Raw genomic sequence first — 21289 nt, forward strand, 5'->3', positions numbered from 1 at the left:
TCAAAAGATTGTGAATAAATATAAAAGTGCGGGAAGCACCACTAATAAAGAACGTTGTGGGCGTCCGCCGCCCGTAAGTCCCAGAGAAAAAAGCTTAGACGTACGGAAAATCAGGACAAACCCCAAAAAAAAGTGCCCCCTAATTGAAATCTGAAGTTGAAAATGAACTGGAAAAGAATTTAGCACCCAAACTATTGGCCGGGTTTTGCATAGTGGTGGTTATCATGGGCACAATGTTAGGAAAAAGCCCTTCGTGAGTAGTGTCAATCGAAGTAAACAGATTTCATTCGCAAAAGGTCATGAAAAATATGACCAAACGTTTTGGAACCAAGTCATATTTTCTGATGAGTGTAAGTTCAGTATCTGTGGATCTGATGGCCGTGAAAAAGTTTGGAGAAAAGTTAACGCGGAATTGAATCCAAACAATATGACCGGCACTGTGAAGCATGGAGGGGGCTCTGTGAGGTTTTGGGGATGTATGGCTGCGAACGGGGTTGGAAACTTGATATTTATCGAAAATATTATGGACCGATATGGTTATTTAAATATTTTGAAAAGTATTTTAAAAGAAAGCGCTACGAAATTGGGCCTTGGAGGAACATTTATCTTCCAGCAGGATAATGACCCCAAGCACACATCTAACATTGTACGAGTACGAGAGTAGCTGTTATACAATGTGCGAAAACAGCTGAAAACACCGCCACAGTCCCCGGATACCAACCCAATCGACCATTTATAGAAACATTTAAAGCGGCAAATACGTAAAAATCCGACTACAAATAAGGAGCAACTGAAAAACGTCCTTCAAGAGGAATGGAATAAAATACCACCAGCGGTAACTGAAAACTTGGTGAAATCAATGCCATTACGACTTAAAGCGATTGTAAAGTCTAATGGTTATCCTACCAAATACTAGGATTTGATTTTAATTATGTTTTTGGTTTCACAAATTAATAATATGATGAACTGTATACTTACTTTTGAGACATGAATTTTTATAAACTTTAATATAAAAGGCCATAATTTTGTTCCTTTTTAAAATTTTGTCACTATTTGGATTAAATATGACTTTCGTATTTCATTCATGTAAATAAAACACAATTTTGTTATAACTTACATAGGTTGTTTGAAAGAAACGATTGGGGGAAAATTGAGAACGTATCCGGTGTATACTTACTTCTGTTACTAACTATATGTTTTATTTCATACTTTTTATTTTTTATGAAAATATAGTTCTTACTACAACAAAAACCATATAACATAAAATTTCAACCTTTGTAAAAAATTGAAAAATATTTAAAACATTTTAACAATATTTCAAACTTCTTATTCAGAATGAAATAAAAAAAATGTAAAAAATTCTGGGTACACAGTTTTGTAGCCCATTCGATTTTGATATGATAAATTTTAAGTTTATTAAAGTGACTCAAAAATCGCGTTAATTTTAATCTTTGTTTTTGCTTGAGGCTTGGGCATTTTCTCAATAAATAAAAAGTAAAAACTTTGCAATATGTCACAATATGCTAATATAGTAAACACAGGTGTATCTATATATGTGTATATAAGCAAAAACAAAAACATAAAAAATTTAGCATAACAACAACTGCTGCAAAACTGTTGCCATGATGATCGAAACGACTGTAACCGCGCATGTTCTGCCACCATCGCTGTTTATTGAGAGGATCGACCGCAAACTGGGTTTATTTACTTTGTCAACAAGCTGATAAACAACTGAAAAGCAACAAAAACAAACACATATAGCAATGATAAGCGAGTCGAGTATTCGTTTAACACACATACGTGCATATGTATATGTGTGTATGCATACAATTTTTTGCGTCGCAGTTCTCGAGTTCTTCACAGTCGTCGTCAACGTCAACGTCAACGCCAACCCCAACATTGTAGTCGGTTTTGTTAACGATGACTTTGATGACTCCAACGCTATTGCTTTTCGTGAAATAGTATAAATAAATATCAGCGACATCGGTATCGACGCACAGAAGTTATTGAACATATAAATTAACGATGAATCTTGCTCCCCCTTTCACCACTCAGTTGTGTTACTTTTTAGCTTGGCATGTGTGTGTTGTTAGGCTGCGCTTGGTTTGCGGGTTAGATTTCAGTACTTGCTATTAATTGAATAAATAAAAAGTAAGGAAAGGCGAACTTTACTCACATGCATACATACAAACATATATGTATACACGCGCACAGTTTAGTACGTAAATTTTACTTTACGCTGGCTGTTAATTTCTCGAATCGAACAAACTCATAGACAATGAGAGTTGAGCTTGCAACATCAGAGGGACGGACAGAAATTTAGTTTTGGCGTATAAAAAGTGGGTGTGGTTTTATTCGAACTCTATTTACCCTATTTATCTCTTCTCCAAAGGCCGACGGACATATAAGTTTATCCCCAAACTAGATGAGTGGATAAACAGAAAGCACGGCGAAACAGATTACTATCTAACCGAGATGCTCAGCGAACATGGTGGCTTTCTTGGGTACCTCCACCGTTTTAATCTAGCAGATAATTCGACCGGACCACAGCGAAGATGAGAACGCGGAACACGTGGCTTTTCACTGCGCCATATTTTATGAAGAGCGCTTCGAGCTCGCAAATGTCCTCGGAGGGGTCCCTTCCCCAGATAGCCTTGTAACACAAATGCTAAACTCGAAAGAAAAATGGGAAGCAGTACACAAAAGTTTACAGCAAGGAATAAATAAAAGCAATTAAGTAATAAAACTCCAAAGCTTTGAATTGAAACGCAAGGTGGAAGCAAAGAAGTCTTTTTGAAACACATCTCCTGTGGGGTGAATGTATGCACGAACAGACGACAAGCACGAACGCGTGAGGTAAAGCCTCAAGACGAAACCAAACAGACGGCAAGACGATATCGAGAAACGATATTGCAACTTTCCGCTGCCCCATTGGTCACAAAGCAATGGAGGCTTATCCATAGCGTATAACCCCAATATGCTATTTGCAAAGGAACCTAGACGCAGGTACCAATGTGGTAACACATCAGTGCCAAAGACCTCAGGCCTGATTCGAGCGAAGGAGGGTCAGACGCACAGAAAGTGGTCCGCCGTCTCATCCTCTTCTTCACAAGCTGGGCATCACTGTCTGAGATGCCTACCGTCATCAGTCCAACCAGCTGTCTACAGTCCCTTCTGCTTAGTGACAGGAGGATTTGCGACAGTCGGTCGGACATAATAGGCAACATCAGTTTAGTCCACCTGCAACCTCTCTCAGCCTGTCAAACTCGCTTGTGGGTTAGAGTAACCCATTTGCTAACCGTGGCTTTGATGGCTGCAGAAGGGAGTGGCAGAACGGGATCCGGACCAAAGAAGTTGCCCTCAAAGCCCATCCCAGCTAAGGAGTCGGAGGACTCGTTACCCACGTGTCCCGAGACCCATGTTAGCATCAGGCTCTTATGTCTACCGACATAGTTCTGCCTGGATTTACAGGACTTGACTACCTCCGATATGGTTGGCAGGCTGTCTAGGGTCATGAACTCAGCCTGGCTGTCGCTGCAGACACATATAGATCTGTCTCTCTATCTATTTTCCACAACAAAGTTCATCGCTTCTCAAACAGCATACATCTCCTCCTGAAACACAGATACATGCATTCTAAGAGCAAAGTGCAGTTTTGCCCCGCTGGGTCCCTCGTAGACCCCAGAGCCGGAGCCATGCTCGGTCCTGAAGCCATTAGTGAAAATGCGAAAATAGTGTTTGCCGGGCTCAGTTTCAGAGTTTGACCTCAATTGAGCCTCTGACAGCACCACACTGCATCGCTTTTCAAGTACGATTCTTAACGGCAGTTCGCATTGTGTTTCAGCCTGCAGATGGCCTTCAAGACCTCTCCTTGGATGAAAGCATCAAGTGGTGGTAGACCAACCAGAGCAACTAATGCCGGGCCTGAAGTAATCGGAAAAGCTCCGGTGCAAGAGATGGCCACAGTACGTTGTAGTCTTGATAAGGTACTCCTGACTCCCACGAGAGGGAATCTACTCATCCAGACCACTGAGGCATAGGTGATAATAGGTCTTATCAAAGCCGTGTAATCCATAGGATTTTTCTAGGAGAAAGACCCCACGTTTTCACAAAAACACCCTTGCCCGTGCTTTAGATATCTTGGTTTCAACATGTGACTTCCAAAAAAGTTTACTATCGGGGATTACTCCAAGATATTTGATAGCTGAATTGTGACTCTTTTTAGCCTAGGCAGAACGAGTTCATCAAGCTTCCTCCTTCCGATAAAGAGTACAATACCAGTTTGGGTGGAGTTTGCCGATAACCCATTAGCACAGCACCAAGTGTCAATTTCGTAGAACCAACTGTCGTGGGAACGACTTGGTCAATTAGTTCAATTATGGCACTATAGCGTTTGCTCATGCAAGAACTTGGAAAATTTCCATTTAAATTTCATTCTGTTTTGCGCTCTGTTTGTCTAATTTCGTGAAGCAATGACACTTTATATCAGTATTGCTATAGCTGAGTTAACCGAGTTGGAATAGTCTTTTGCAACTCGTGCAACTGTACAAAAGAATACAACTAATGTTGTATCTGCAAATGGCAGTTGCTGCCTCATTCGAAAACAGACGAGTAGAACAATAACAATAGTAACAATGCAATTGTCAACAAGACGGAGTAAACAATGAGAAAGTATCAGCATCAGCTGCTGACATATATTCCACAATTCGACTTGTTTTTGTGCTGTTTCACTGTTTTTGAGATCTAAGTATGTACGGCCAGCTAGGACAAGATCGGGTAGAGAGTAGGGGAACGGGAGGCTGAATGAATATAAATGCATATAAGCTTTTTGTAATATTTTTCCCCTCTTTACTTTGCTTTTTTATTACGAGGGTCGTTTGAAAATTATGTTGGAAAATAAAAACTACTTAATTGTTTGGGGTAAACCGTTTTCTTGTTTTTCAACATAGTCTCCTTTTTATGCTTATGCACTTCATCCAACGCTGTTCTAGTTTGTTCATCCCTTCCTTTAAGTCCAAAATAAACAAGTTCAAATAAAAATGCTTTTGATGGCGCCATCTTTTTAGTGAGTTAGTGTGTTGGAACGTACATCCCTAGCTGACTTAGAGTGAAAGCTTGGTGGCATTCGGTTCAGTGGAAAGGAAATTATTGCGTCTAAGGTGTCAGTATGTTTGTAACATCGGTACAAAATGAGTTTCAATCAAAAAGCTAATACCAAATTTTGTTTTAAAATCGGTAAGACATTTACCGAAACATTTCAAAGGGTGGTGAAAACAATGTATGGCGATGATTGTCTATCTCGTGCCAGAGTTCATGAGTGGTTTACACGTTTCACAGATGGTTGTGAGGACATAAATCACAATGAACATACGGGGCGTCCAAAATCAGTAATCACCGGAAACTCCATCGAAATTTTTGGCAAATTTATCAAAAATGAACCGAAATCATCGTTGAAATTCATTAATTGACTTCCTGTGACTCATACCTATTCGGAAAATTGCATTTGGCCATGAAAGGAAAACGGTTTGCGTCCGTAGATGACATCCAAAAGGCTTGTACCGACATCCTGAATGACCTGCAACACTCCCTCGGAAAACTTTTAGGTCGCGCAAAACAGTGTATCGAGGGCAGAGGGGACTATTTTGAAAAAACAAACTCAGAAGTTATCAGAACAAACCTTCAGTCGTTTCTATTTTAGCTCAGTCTTGTTTATTTTGGACTTCACTTTGTAGGGTTGGACCGAATCTGAAAAATAGTATTGCGTTTCTGCAATCACCTAATTCGAGGAAAATCTATCCCAACCACCACCCATTGCAGATGAAGAGCTCCAGTTTCCCCGTGAGACAAGAGTAACACTGGCGTAACTACGTTCTGGATACTGTAGCAGATTAAACTCCTACTTATTTAGAACTGCCCCAACATACTAAACATATGTCCGGCATGTGAAGGCACCCCGCACGACACTAATCACTTTTTTACATGGCCTTTAAAACCCTTACACCCCTCTCCTTCTATACCCAACTTGTTGAAACAGCAAGTTTCCTGGGTCTACCTTTAGATGAGCTAGACGAAGACGATCGGTGATTACACTACACTAACAGGGCAAAGTTACTGCTACAACAACAACAATACAGGAAAATCACTCGACTTCCTCGATGCAAACGAATGCCAAACACACAGAAATAGACCGATCTGGCTGAAACTTGGTGTGCGCTCTTCCAAGAGATGGTACTAACTAAACATAGCCACGATGCGTGCCAATACGACTTGTAAGATCTTTTAAAACGACCCTCGTAGGTATAATACATACATACACACATATTTTTTTATTCATAAAACAAAAGAGCTATACAAATATCACATCCTTTTTTGCGCTTGACTTTTCCAACAAAATTTTGTGTTGACCTTTCCTTACATTGTTGTTGTTGGCCTCAATTTACTGAATTTTACAAAAAACGTCTGAAAATTTTTTTAACACAAAAATGATAGTCTGGTGTTATTTTTCTTCTTTAGACTCGTTTCTACCAGTGGGATATAAAGCAAAAAGGCGATTATTGTTTCAATTTTGGATATTACCTTCAACTCCTTCACTCTGGTCGGACTTCAGCTACAACCAGACTGTTAGGATTTGCATAACATAATCATATTTTAGACCAGCGTTCATTAAAAATCTTTGATTAAAACAATGGTCCGTCCGATTCCTACGCCGATTCAATGCACTTCTAGCAATTTCAAACATGAGCCAGACATTTGGAGCTACAGAACTGGAAATATTTACATGCGGAGGATTCCGCCTATATTTTATTCATATAAAAGCAAAACAAAAGTAAAAATGCTGTCCAAAAAGTTTCTCTATTTTGTATTCCGCAAACAACAGTAACGAAAGAAACGAAAACGCAGAGGAGTTAAAACGATAATTTGATTAGGAAGTACATTATTAGATATTGGTTGAGTTTGTTTCGAAATGCTGATAATTATGAAAAATTTAAAAAGATGTTGCTTAATAAACTCGACAGTGAGCAAAAAAAAAATATCAGTAATTCTACTGACAAGATATCTATCCAAAAAAGCGAAGATTCAGTACACATTTCTCAAGTGTTTACTGTCAATTCCACGCTCCGCTATGGTTGCCTCATTTCTCATGTGAGCTCGTAGTCGCTTATACAGCCGCTTCACCAACACTTTTATTGAACGCTCTTTGCTGACGTTGCTTGAAGTGGAATGCATTTGATGCTTGATGAATATGTGATATGCAACCAAACATGTTCTTCATTTTGTTGTGTCATGCAACACCTATCAGCCAGCCAAATCGGTTACTCCCTTCACCAACTTCATGGCCCAGTGGCTCTCTTTGAGATGAGTATACCTACATGCAGCAACAAAATTTCAGTATTATACTACGAGTATTGACAAAAAGCGTCCAAATTGAGAATGTACATATATTTATATACAGTGGTGGCGGCATTTCCCTCACTAAAAAAACGGTAGTAACTAATATAAGAAGAGTGATCAAAGTTCCTGTTCAGCGACGAAAAGCGATTCAATTTAAATGAGCCTAATGAACCTAAGCGTGCGTCATAAGGTGAGGTAGTAATGGTGTCGCAGAAGCTGTGGAGATCTTTCAGAGCAGAAGACCGTTGAGCGCTTTCTCTGTAAATGTACCAATTTAGCAGCTAGACGATAAAGGTCAGTGAGTGTTTCTTTCTTCGATAGCTTAGAGCGGTGCGCTAACCTAAATCCCATCAGTCTTCTCCATTACATCAACAGCTTTGGCTGGCTGTAGATATCTGCCTGTTGCAGGTCTCATAATGGTATCAAAATGGCGTGAAAGTGCTACTTCAGGAGTGCCAGACACTGGCACTTCAACCATTTCACCTACTTCATGAAGTGGGCTAGGTTTTGCTCCAATTGTTCCATAGAAATAGAGTAGGTTCCACCAAAACTGAGCTGCTCCATCCGAAGAAGTGGAATTTGCATTCACTTATCCGCAGGATAGCGCCAGAATTCACTCTTCTAGCAAAACATAAGATACAAAAACTTATTATTAAAGCCCGCACGCCGTCCAGACTAGAACCCCATTGAAAATGTTTGGGTTATTCTTTTAAAAGACTGGAAAATTCCGAGCTGCAATACCAATAAAGACTTGAAAAAACTTAGTTCGTTCTATGCTCATAAAATTAATTCAAGTTGAAAAAAGTTGTGAGTTAACGCGACATCAATTTGTTATCAGAATTGTTTTTTTTTTTTAATTTATGTGAATTAAAGCTAAAGCATTATGAATGAATGAAAATGAGGTATGCTCTTCGATCCCCGGCCTTTTGTGCCCTCTACTCATCACAGTACCTCATCCAAACTCAACTCTCTCAATAATCGAGAGGAAGTTGTGTTAGAGGTTCTAGGAATTAATCGCAAATACGACATGAGTCAATGGACCATAGTGTATCCAAGCCTGTGAAGTTGGATGCGCAATCTGCAATGAAAATGCACGAGAGCCATCTCAGTTTGTCCTCAAGGAGTGTTACCGTGTTTCTTGTACCTGTTTTGATTATAGCCTCCAGTAAAGACTTCGTCTGGGGTAATCCAATAGTTTGGTGCCAGCTTACGTCTATTAACTTTCTCTCCTCGCTTTTAAGCTCCTCCTTGACTTGATAGTGTGTTGTCCCATGACAAGGAAGAGGCCATACAATCTTTTTAATCAATACAACAGCTACTTCGTTCCTAGTAAGAATCCTTACCTATACCTCTATGCCCTGGACCCTTGTGAGCCGGATGCAATCGGGCATATCTGGTAGATTCAGTTTCTCGATGCCCTCAAGAACTAATGAAGCCTTAACCTTAAAGGATGGCAATGCTTTGAGTGCACCTGGCTGTTGCTCATAACTGTAATTCAGTCCACCTAGAAGATATTGGGAAAACTACCCACAGACCACTTTTTTGTCACATATCCAGCGCCAGGCAGAGGCAGGTGCCAGCTGTAGTAAAATGAATACACATTTTCTGAAGAGGCTTTACTTGAATCTTAACATTTTTGCTTAGTTAATGGCAAATATTCGGAAGGAAGTAATATTAATTTTATCCACACTTCGTCCCAACTTTAAACGAAGAAAAACTAAGTGAGTAGATGGGAATCGCCAATAGTGTACGAATACCTGTATGTAATAGCTGAACAACAATCAAAAAACAGAGGTTAACAAGTCTACACAACTCGATTGGCGTTACCTCGCCCTAACTACATACATACATACATACATATATAAAGTGTTGGAAAAAATAATAGAAACGATGTGAATTTTTCTTTCTTTTGGGTGTATTGCAAAATAATTTTTGCTGTTGACGTTCATATCTTTTTATAAAGAAACAGTTTTATATATAAAAATAGAGGTACTCAACTCTTGCTATATTTTTGTAAAAAAGAAATCATGAGAATTGTCCTTGGAAAAAATAATAGAAACGAGGTCCTTAAATCTAATAAACATAAGTATTTTTCTTTAAGATAATTAAACAAAACTTTTAAAATTGTAAACAAATTAATATTTGGTTGTTGCACCCTGGGCTTTAATGACTGCGGTGCAACGCCGCCTCATTGAGTCCACTAACTTGGCACAAACTGATGGGTTTATACTAAACCATTCTGCCTGGACTTTTTCCCACAAATCTGCTTTATTTTTTGCCTTATAGGCGGCTATTCTCTTCTTCAGAATGCCCCAAAGGTGCTCTATTGGATTCAAGTCCGGGGATTGTGAAGGTCATTCTGCTAACTTTACATTGTTATCCTGGAACCATTTCTTCGCCAGTTTAGAGGAGTGTTTTGGGTCGTTATCTTGTTGAAACTCCCAAATCAATGGTATTTCTTCTTTGGCATATGGAAGCATAACATTATTTAAAATATTTACATAGTCGCCAGCGCACATCTTATCTTTAATCCAGAATAAAGGACCAACTCCTGCCGACGAAAAACATCCCCAAAGTAGCATATTACCACCTTCATGATTCACGGTCTTCAACGTGTGCTTTGGATCGTATGCAGAGTTTTTAGGTCGTCTTACATGTACCTTGCCATCAGACCCAAACAAATTAATCTTTGTTTCATCTGACCATAATACGTTTTTCCAATTTGCACGCAGTAGATGTTTCTTTGCAAACGATAATCTGCAGGTTATGTTTTTTCTGCTAAGGTATGGTACTTTTCTTGCACTATAGGCCTTTAATCCCCCAGATATTAATCTATTTCGGATTGTTCGACTGCTTACTGGCGCCTGTAAAACATTTTTCAATTCTTCTGAGGATAAAAATGTTTTTTTTTCGATTCTCGTATAAGCAGTTGGTCAAACTTCTTTAATGTTGCGCGCTTTCGTCCTCGTTTTTCCTCTGTAATTTTAAAATTAATCGCAGAAAACACCTTTTTTTTGAGCATTTCATTAAATCGGCAGTCCGTGACATAGAAAGGCCATCACTTTTTAGTTTTTTTATAATTTCTCTTTCATTAACAGTACAGTGTTTACCACGTCTCATTCTGAATGCAATATTCATCAGTTAAGAAATATTTTATGAACAAGACAATAATAAATATAATTTTTTACATACTTTTCTAACAAAATATCAAACAGTTTAAAAATAACAGTATATTATTAATTCTAACTGTAGCTATTCAAATTTTTCCGAAACGTTTCTATTTTTTTTCCAACTAAAACACGCGGTTCTGCACCAAAAAGAATACAGAGTATAAATATTTGCGATTATGCACATAAAAACAAGACAAAATAAAGTACCGTTATCAAACAGTATTACACAGTGTGTATCTGCATAAATAGGTACATACTTACAAACTAAAAATTTTATATGAAATATGGAGTGATTGTCGTTTCTATTATTTTTTCCAACACTGTATATATATATATACATACCTACATACACATATGTGTATTATACATACGGGTTTACATGGATATCAGCAGTCTTCCCTCATTTCAGACGGAGTCGATTACTCAAGCAACAGTCGTAAACACTAAAATAATCCATCGGCAGAAGAAACGCTGCGAAATTTAGTTCAATCCACGCAGGTGCCCATAAAAGATGCCATTAAATGAATGGCAGCTTGACAAAATATTATTACACGTAAAACTTTTTAAGATATTTAATGTTGCCCCTAATTTACTACACCTTCCTTATATTCCTTTAAGTTACCAAAATTTTTATTTGAAAACGGACAAGTATAAGGAATTGGAATATTTCTAGCCAAAACAGAGCCATAAAACAAAGTTTATGTTGAAATATGCTTTTAATAATGTCCAAATTGTCAATTATAAGAAAATAATGTAGCAACATTTTTTTAATTCATTCGCGTTGAGACTTGTGTGCCCGCAACTGTAAGCTGTATATGCAAAAATTGCTTTGCTCTTGGGTACAAAGTATGCACGTACTTACACACATACATATGAGCGTATGCAAGTACTATTCAACGGTTTTCGAAAGTTATCAGCCATGAAATTTCGTTAATGTTTACTTTATAAATTTTATTTAAATTTTTTAGCTCGAAAACAAAGGCTTCTACTCATAAGCATACATACATATACACATGCATACATACATATATATATACTCTCATAAATACCTCATATAGTATACGTCCATATGTATGATACTTGTAATACAACAAAAACATACAGCATATTTAGAAATGCATTCAATACCTTCTGCTATAACCTTCACAATCTGAAAATCGTTATTATTAATTCTGTCTACGCGAATATGTAGTTTAATACAGATAAACATAAACAAAAACGTAAAAAGAAAATAAAAATAAGCAAGCAAAAAGTGCTATTCAAAATTGCACTGCCACAGGTAAACAAAATCATCCAAACCTAATTTATAAAATTGCAGGTCGGATGTTGGCTTCCTTCTTTGCTTCGAAAACTGCTAAAGGCGAATAGAAATGTACAAAAATTGTTATATGGCAATACTTCTTCACTGGCTTCACGGCTTCCCATAAGCTTACATTGTGCCCGAAACTTAAAAAAATTTCGTATTATATTCAGTGGCTTTATACTCGTATTGGAACAGAAAATTAAGAAACTGAAATAAAATTGCTCGCACATATTCTACAATACTTGGTTTCTCTGCTTGCTTCACGTGTTTATAATTGGCTATAAAAAATTTAATATCAGCAAATTATTAAAATCCCAGTGCACCTAACTAATTAACCCAATAATCAAGCGCGGCATCAGCTATGCTCTCAGTTGTGAGTACAAATAATGATATGTGCGGAAATGCATATGTATATATGTATGCAAACAAACATACTTGAATGGGTAAGAAAAGTAGGTTAAAGCAAAGGTTGAATCTGGAAACAGTGAAATGGTGAAACGAATAATAAATAAAAATTTCTTTTGCATATAGAATTTCGATAGGGATATCTGCCGAACAATCATCGATCTGATTGATGATCAAAAATAGGGTCGAGCGAATAGGGATGATACAGAGATACAGCCCGCGACAAACGATAGCACATCAATAGTTTAACCCGTTTTGAAAATTTTTCTTCTTTGCATTTAGCCTATTTTTTTGCCACTCTCTACCAAAAACCATATGGATGCAATTTTTAAACTTTATGCGAGCGTTGACTTTTACTTCAATAGTGGAACCACCCTGCCTGCTTTCCACTAGTCAGGAATTATGAGAGTGGGCAACGACAGATTGAGGACCTTTGTGAGAGGTAACCTGCTCCCAATGGACCCATGTTTTTCAACACAAACATATTAGTTCCGTCGGCGCCAATGACTTTTGAAGCATTCGCTTTGTTGATGGCTGTGCCAGCACCTCATCGCTGGAGTAAACAAACGGTGCACAGTTGTTTCCCAGTTTTTGCAGCTGTCTGGCGGCAAAAAAAGCTCGCGCAATTCTTCGGGTTCGACGAAGTACAGCCACCAAAGGTGATTGCCAAATTGTCGTCGGATTCGACAGCTCCTTACGGTGGACCAGTGCTTAGTCACACACCAGAGGTAAAGTTGCAGGTCTTCAGGTGCCCCGCCTATTTAATTCGCTTATGTTGAATTACAAGTTGCGGAATCTCCAAATTGAGATCACTTATTCGGAGATCCCCGGGATCGGGATGAAGCGAGCTGCAGCAGCGACAACCCTGCGGAATGCGCGTTCGCCCAAGCACACATCATTGGGGATGGGAAGAGCGGTGGAAGTGTCTTCGGTGAATCCCACGAAGCCGGCCCAATTAGCTTTGTTAAAGCTAAAGTGATTCGCGGAAGCAAAATCTGCAGGTTTTTCAATCGAAAGTTTAATGAGTAAATGATCTGATGTCAGAGATAGCATAGGTCGCCGGGTTATGATATTTATCAGACCAACATTAGCAATTGTTAGGTCAGGCAAGCTGCTGCGGTTACTTACTATCCTGGTGAGGGCTTCGTCGTTTACTGTACTAAATGTCGAATCGTCTCTTTGCTTTGCTTGGTCGGGAAAAACCGGTACATTGAAATTGCTAGGCTCACATAACCGTTAATCCTAGTTTTTTAGCACTCAAAAGATCGAACTAATGGGTCATCCGCCTTGATTAGGCCCTAATAATTTCTTTTTGTTCCCGCACATCAAAAATAAAATGCGAGGTCCAAGTTTTTCAACGCCTGAATGAGCTGAAAATTGGATGAAACGAATGCAGAAGTATACTGACTTCCAAGGGAAATATTTTGGAAAACAAAAAAGCCGTTTTCATCATTATTTTACTGTGTTGTCGTTTTTGGGCACAAAGTAAGAAGAGCAGCCCTCGTATATGCATACATACATACATGCATATTTTACTTAAGGAACATACTTTAAGAGACCCAATGGCAAAAAAAATCTTTCATTTGAGTGAGATCGAAAATGATCTGAAACATAAAACACTTAAGTTTTTGTTGTTGGTTTTGTTACATAAATTAACCAAATGTGCATTAGCCCCAGGAAGTTTGAAAATAATACAATAAATACGCTCAAATGAAGGTTAGAGAGTTGATGTAATGAAAAATTACGATCTCTCTCATTTATAGAGTTGCCTCCCTTCCACAAGTTTGTCTGTATTCGTTAACGAACCCAATTCAAAGTGGAACCAACAACCAACCAAAGTAGAGCCCAAGTGGAAAGAAAAGCAGTTTGGCGGAAATAGAAACAGTTTGGCCTCACTTCGGAACTTCAAGTAGAGGAACAGATAAATGCTTAAGGTGAATATACAATTGATAGAATATATTTAACAAAATATTTCGAAGAAACAATGCACAGTATACGCCGCTTAAATGATACCCTCGCTTATTTTAATCAGCAATTTCCTCAGCATGCAAAATACATATAATTTTCCTGAAATAAATTTACACTTCAAACATTTCTTATAGAAGAGAAACATCCCTTAATTTTCATTCATAAAACAATTATCGATGAATAATAGGGCGTTAAAAGCATTTTGTGATGTTTGTGAAAAAGATTGGTTATCAACATTTATAAGCCAATAATTAGAAACCGATAAACTGAAAAATGTGTAATTGCAAAGTTCCAATTAACCGAAGGATACTGTTCTTGAAATATCGAAATGTGCACAATACCTCAATGCTGGGTAAAATACAACGAACGTTTGATCTTCGTGGGTATACTTATCAAACATAAAACTATGAAGTATGAGTATTTGAACTCAATTTTGTAAGCCATGATTTTTCGTGTTCGTCCGTAAATAGCGTCAGTGGTTGTAAATAAGACAACAAAATATCAACCACCCTTGCTAGAAAATATTATTACAATACATTCATGTAGTATATGCAGTCGCTTTCCATTGAATTATGATCAGGCTTTTTTTTGCATTTTTCGTGTTTACATATCATTCAAATCGGCTGAAAATGGTTATATACTGATAGATGTATAAGAAGGAGCAATAAACAAACAAAAATTGTATACAGGATGGCCCAGAAGTTAACAAAAGTAAGCGTCGCACTTTACAAATACATCGTGAATGAGCCAAGAAAAAACGTAAAAAGAATGAGAATTTTGAATAAATTTTCAAAACTTTCTTTGAAGCCAATTAGCAAAAAAGCAAGTAGCACAATTTTTACTATTGATATGTAGTATAAAAAAGTAAGTTTTTTTTTATAACAGTTTGGAGAAAAAGAAATCAATTTTTTTGTTTTTTTGCTTAAAATTTTTGCGCAAATGGTTTAAAACTATTTTACGGTCGATCTTTAGCTCGATACTACGACTACTAACATGTCGGCCAACTTCGATTATTTCTGTGAGTTTATCGACATTATCGGAATTTTCGACATTTTCTTTAATTAGCTGCTACAGTATCGGCACCATGAACACCATTCACAATTTCAGCGGTTCGGCTTACATTTTCGGCTTTTTTAAAGAAAAACTCTAAAATGTACCGAAATTTCTCTTTGTTGACTTCCATGGTTAACACCCAGTAACTCACAACTGAATGTAACCAAAAAACAAAAAAAAAACAAAAAAAAAAACAAAAAAAAAACAAAAAAAAAACAAAAAAAAAACAAAAAAAAAAACAAAAAAAAACAAAAAAAACAAACAAAAAACAAAAAAAAAAAAACAAACAAAAAACAAAACAAAAAAAAAACAGCAAAAGAATTTTATTGTGTGAAATGTCACCTTTACAGCGAGCAAAAACTTTAAACTGTTTTATCGATACTTTACGAGATACCGATCACTACAGCCATCTACCAAGAAAATAATGGATTAACCAATATTTTGAATTTGATGTAACCTAGATACCTAAATGCTACTGGCGAGAAAAAAGTTCTGCTTGAGCGAATTATCGAAAATTTCTATTACGCGATACAGGAGGCCTACGGAAATTCGAGAGAAGTTTTAAAAACATCCAGAGAGAAGATCGAAAAATAATTCGGATGGTCTTAGAAAAGTGAAGCGTGAAATATTGTGAAGGATTTTGAAGTACGAATTCGTACGTTTTTCAGATTAACTTTAAATGACTGCAAGCATGCAAAGTTTTCTTCATTTTCCGCTCTTACGTTCCCAGATGTCCAGATATCAGCTAGTAGGCAATAGCGACTTTTTTATGAGAAAAGTTACGCCTTTTTTGTGGGAACAGTGTCGTCCTTACGATAAAAATAAAATAGTTAAAACTACCCAATTTTTGTAAATCTATGTCTAATATTGTAGGTTTTGGTCCGTTCCTCAATCAAAAACTTGGTTAGGTGACTTCACACAAAAAAGCTTTGAACAAATTAAGATCAATTTAGAGCCCATTACATTAAATTCCTTTCTTTTTGCATATAGAAGTTTCTTACCAAATTTTTGTTAAAGGAACGTGCCCCCGGCCTTAAATGTAATGAATACCAAGTTTATCTAAAAACGAGATTATACTGAAGTAGCTAAGAGAATTTGGAAGAAAGAAAGACTATTAGCTACAATTGAAAAGGAATGATAAGAAGAATGCAATTTTAGCAAGGCACCGAAAGCCAGTTTTTCAGTGCAAGTTTAACTATGCTTTCCTTTTCCCTAAACTAAATTTAAGCTCCCAATGTTGTGGGATTAACAAACTCGGTCTAAATATTCACCGCCGTTGAACTAGCAATGAAAAACTGACCCAAAAAATAGACCCGCTCACAAAAAATAAAAGCGAACAAGTACTAAAAAAAATGGGATACCTCATAAATTATTACCATATTATTACCATTTGAACCAGCACATCAAACTTAAGTTTTGAATTGATTTTTATCTGCAATTAAAGTTTAAGTAAACGTTTTTTAGTTGGTCTCGTCGCTCATAATTCAGTGGCCAGTGACTGTACATAAATGAATTTTCGGATTTTAAGTGCCTCTTTTACAATGCATTATAACCAAATGGCTGACAGCTGTTTTCAACCAATTCAATAATGCCGAAGGCGCCTAACGCAATGACAACAGCTACATAGAGTGAAGTGGAACACATACATACATATGTACTATTCATACATTCATAAATTTGTGCGTATGTGGCAAGTATCTTATTTATTTGCACCAAGTACGAGACATATGCACATGGAAATACAGGGTTATCCAATTTTAAATCCCGAAAGTAGTTAAAAATTAAACCAACTAAATTTGAATATTGATGAAAGTTTTATTTTTTTTTTATTTAAACCACAACATTAAGAGTGGAGTACATCATGGCACGCAAACGCGTCCGTTTAAATGTCCTTCAAGTTTTGATTACAGTATCGTCACATTCGGTCGTTTTGTTTGAGCGCCGTCATCAAAAGGATGATAGATTTATAGGATTGCTCTTTAACTATGGTGAACAAGAAAATTGTGAGAGAAACTTCGGCTGTCACGTCACTTGAAAGATTCGGCAGCCGATTTTGCACGATCTTTTCACACGTATTCACACACTCGTCCCATCAGTCGTTGTTCAGACGGCAACGAAATGTCATTGGTTAATTTTTTTTTTTCGTATATCAACAATACAATTCCAGTTTTTCCGTAAACACATCCCATACGACGTGAACCAATCAAATTCTCTCGGAGCCGAATAACAGTCTGTTAAAGAGCATACATCTAAACAGCAAGTTTCCTGGGCCTACCTTTAGCTGAGTTAGACGAAGACGACCAGTGATTAACACTACACTGATAGGGTTTAGTATTGCTGCTAAAATAACACGAGGAGCCAATCGCAGTAAAATAAAAACATAAAAAATGTACCGAAAGATAAATAAAAAAAAAACTTAACAGGGGTTCCAAGTTACGGGATATATGAAAATCTTATGTTATTCAGAATCAGATAGTCCAATGTTTATGAAACTTGGTATGGTAGAGTTTTAAGGTCGCTGATGAAGCCAGAATCAAAAATTTTTAAACAGCGGACGATTTTGTTTTGAAATGAAAGAATGCGATTGAAATTCTTTTTTCTCATATTTATCTTATTCTGTCCCGATTTGTGTCCATTGTGAGATTATCAAATAGAAAAAAAATTTAGGTTTTGCTGGTTTTTCTTCTTAGATATAGTAAAAAGCTGTGCGCTAAAAAAACCATCCATATTGTCAAATGATATGCATTTAATGACTTATATGACGCGTTGGTTGCCAGAATCAGCGTTGATACGTGCGAGATCTCGAAATGGGCAACCCTGTATAAACAGGTAGGAATGCGTAGAAAAATCTTTTTCAAATAATTATTTATGAGTGCGTGAAAGTAATGGTAAATAGGCCGGTTGGAAATATGAAAGTGCACACAATGAATTAGATTGCGAAGAATACTTACTGAAAACATATTAAAAATAATTAAAGAGTCTCAAGCTGTGCGATACAAAGAAAGAAACGTTAAAAATTACGAACGTAAACTGCTACAACAGCAGGAACAAAACCAACAACAGCTACCAACATATCAAGACGAGGGATGCAATTCATGTAGAACCGGCTGCCATCTAACACACTTCTCCCTCTGGACCCGCGACGACGAAACAGCATTTTTCCGTGGCCTACCATGAGATGAGATTGACGACGGCGATCGATGACTTCACTGCGCTTGACAGCGCTTCGTAAACTACTACAACAACCACCAATATAATGAACTACTTATACATACATATTCATATACAGCGGCTCAATAAAGAACTCAGACTCCCAAGTGATATGGTTTTAAAACTAAACATTTATATTAAAATGCAAATCTAATGCGTTGATGTGTCACATTTATTTTCGTACTTCAAGCGTACTTTTCAAAACTACAGCATACACAAACAAACTTCAATTCATTCCTACATAGAAAAACAAACGTAAAAACTTAGCAGAATACATGACAAAACAGAGCTCGGACATTTATATAAATTAGAGTTAGGCAAATAATATTAACAAAAAAACATATAATTAATATTTAGTCGGCAAGCCTTTAGTTTTTCTCACAGCATTTAGTCTTCTCGGCATGGATACGAAGAATCTATTTTCCCCCACTCTTCTTTAATATCATCTTGTAGATCTTTCTTATTCCTCATAACATGCTTTTTCAGTTGGTTCTCCAAATGAGATGGAGATTGTGGAGGTTTTTCAAGCAGTTTAGGGCAGTTGTACATAAGCCATAGTGCCTCATGCTTGGGATCGTTGTCTTGATAGTACTGGAAATTGTCCTTAATTCCCAACCCCTCAGCACTTTGGACCAAATTTTCTTTCATAATTGTTAGATATTGTTTGTGGTCTATATTGCCGTTAATGAATCACAAATTTCCAGTACCAACAGCGGGCATACAACGCCATACCATTACCGATCCACCACCATGTTTAACTGTCGGACGTGAGATTTTTTTTTGCAGCAACTCTTCATTAGGTCTTCCCCACACATATGACGGTCCATGTGACCTAAATATGTTAAATTTACTTTCATCGGCAAATAAAACATGCTTTCAGCACTCGTAATCCTTATCCCCATGACGCTTTGCAAATTTTATTGTTGTTGTTGTTCTAACAGTAATGGTAACCCTGTCAGTGTAGGGCATATCACCGGTCCTCTTCGTCTAGCTCATCTAAGGGTAGGCCCAGGAAAAATGCTGTTTCGACAGGTTGGGTCCAGAGGGAAAGGGGTGTTAGATGAGTCGGTTTTAGAGGGCATGTGAAGAGGTGGTTAGTGTCCCGCGGGGTACCGTACCTTCACATGCCGGACATGTGTTTGGAATGTCGGGGTCAATTCTGGATATGTAGGAGTTTAACCTGCTACAGTATCCAGAACGTAGTTGTGCCAGTGTTACACGAGTCTCACGGGGAAGCTGGAGCTCTTCGTCTGCAATAGGTGGTGGTTGGACTCCGATTACGGCATTCACAGGACGGGAGTTCCTGAAGGTGGTGACGGTCTCCCGGCGGATGTCGGTTATTGACTGTCTAAATACTGTTCGGTCCAGTAGGTTGCGGTCAGTTTTGTCCTGGATTTCGTCAGCGTAGTCTAAAAGGTGTCTCCTGACCTGCCTGGGAGGCGGCTCAGGCTCAAGCAAGTGTCTGCAGGGGTGAAACCTGCGGTAACATCCAAGCAAGGGAAAGTTGGAGATTCCTCGCAGTGAAAAAGCGAGAAAGGTCGGTGAGGTAGTTGTTCACTTTGGAACACAGGCCATCAATGTCATTGCCCGACGCCATTATCGTGCAGTCGTCAGCGTATGAGATCAGGGAAACTCCCGCTGGTTTATTTTATTCTCTTGTGCCGGTTAATCTCGCTGATGAAACGTTTTTTTCGTACAACTCTTCCATTATAATTATCTTTTCGCAACACTATACGTATACTTTCGGGGTTGCAGGTAATATTAGCATGCTGGGCGACTTCTGTTGCGAACTTAGGAGCGCTCAAATTTGGATTTTTCTTAATTCCTTGCACTATCCACCATTCATCTGTATCCGAAAACGGTTTTGGACGTTCCGATTTCTTCTTATTTTCGATGGTTTTTGTTTCTTTATCACGTCTTATGGAACAGGGTCTATTCGCTATTTCTGCGATTTTCTGAACGGTTTTACCCTTTTCATGATGACTAATAATTAAATTTCTGACTTCAATTCTGACTTCATTGTCTACCCAGGTTTATAATTTGGAATATTAATTGTGCGATTCCCCGTTTTAAAGTGCCAACTAACCGCAATAATGCCAGATGTTCAACTTCTTTTTTGACCCAAATTTTGAGAATGCTGCATGATAAATTTTTTATATCAAGGAGGTAATAGATTTGTAAATTATTATTACTATTTTTATAATCCTATTTGGATACCCAATAGAAAAATATAAAAATTAAAATATTTAACTTGCATTTTTTATAAAAATTTTGAATTTTAAGCTGCATGCTATGTATGTCCGAATTCTTTATTGAGCCACTGTATGAGCATGCACATAAGTCCATGTATGGGAACGCATACAAATAGGAATGAAACATGAAATTTGAGTGAAACTTGTAATTTAAAAATGTTTTCAGCATGAGACACTCTTGTGCTTTTTTTTTCGTTGAGAAAAGTTGAAGAAAAACGCTCAACATTGTTGTCACGTTTTCTTTGATGTGCAGAAATAACTTGGCCTCTTGCGAAACTTCTCAAGAGGCATTCGCATTTTACATAGCCAAGTATGTAAAATATATCTACACATAATTAACTGTCTAGCAGAAAACGGAGGAAGCTTTTTTTTGTTTTTGTAGGGTTTTGAATGACTAAACAAGTAGGTGAAAAATTTAACAAAAGTTACCTAATTAACGATTAAACCGCTCATTGTATGTTTTTTTCAAATCTCTTTTTACAAGAATATTTTTTGTACACGCATTTGATTTAACACGACTTAAAAAAAAAACAAGA

General features: G+C 37.3%; 1 protein-coding gene across 3 annotated transcripts in view; it reads right to left on the reverse strand.

Annotated features, from left to right (window-relative positions):
- Window positions 1–21289, reverse strand: part of LOC129242949 (G-box-binding factor-like) — a 114697-nt gene that overhangs the window by 53209 nt on the left and 40199 nt on the right. The window contains exon 3 of one of the 3 annotated variants that reach the window (XM_054879916.1): window positions 1860–2129. The exons of the other annotated variants lie outside the window; for them this stretch is intronic. Within the exon in view, the coding sequence (XP_054735891.1) occupies window positions 2113–2129 (17 nt within the window). The 3' untranslated portion in view covers window positions 1860–2112. Of the gene's footprint in view, window positions 1–1859; window positions 2130–21289 lie in introns of those variants that run through there. 3 annotated transcript variants of the gene reach the window in all.

Source organism: Anastrepha obliqua, chromosome 3, assembly GCF_027943255.1.
Source record: "Anastrepha obliqua isolate idAnaObli1 chromosome 3, idAnaObli1_1.0, whole genome shotgun sequence".
NCBI lineage: Eukaryota > Metazoa > Arthropoda > Insecta > Diptera > Tephritidae > Anastrepha > Anastrepha obliqua.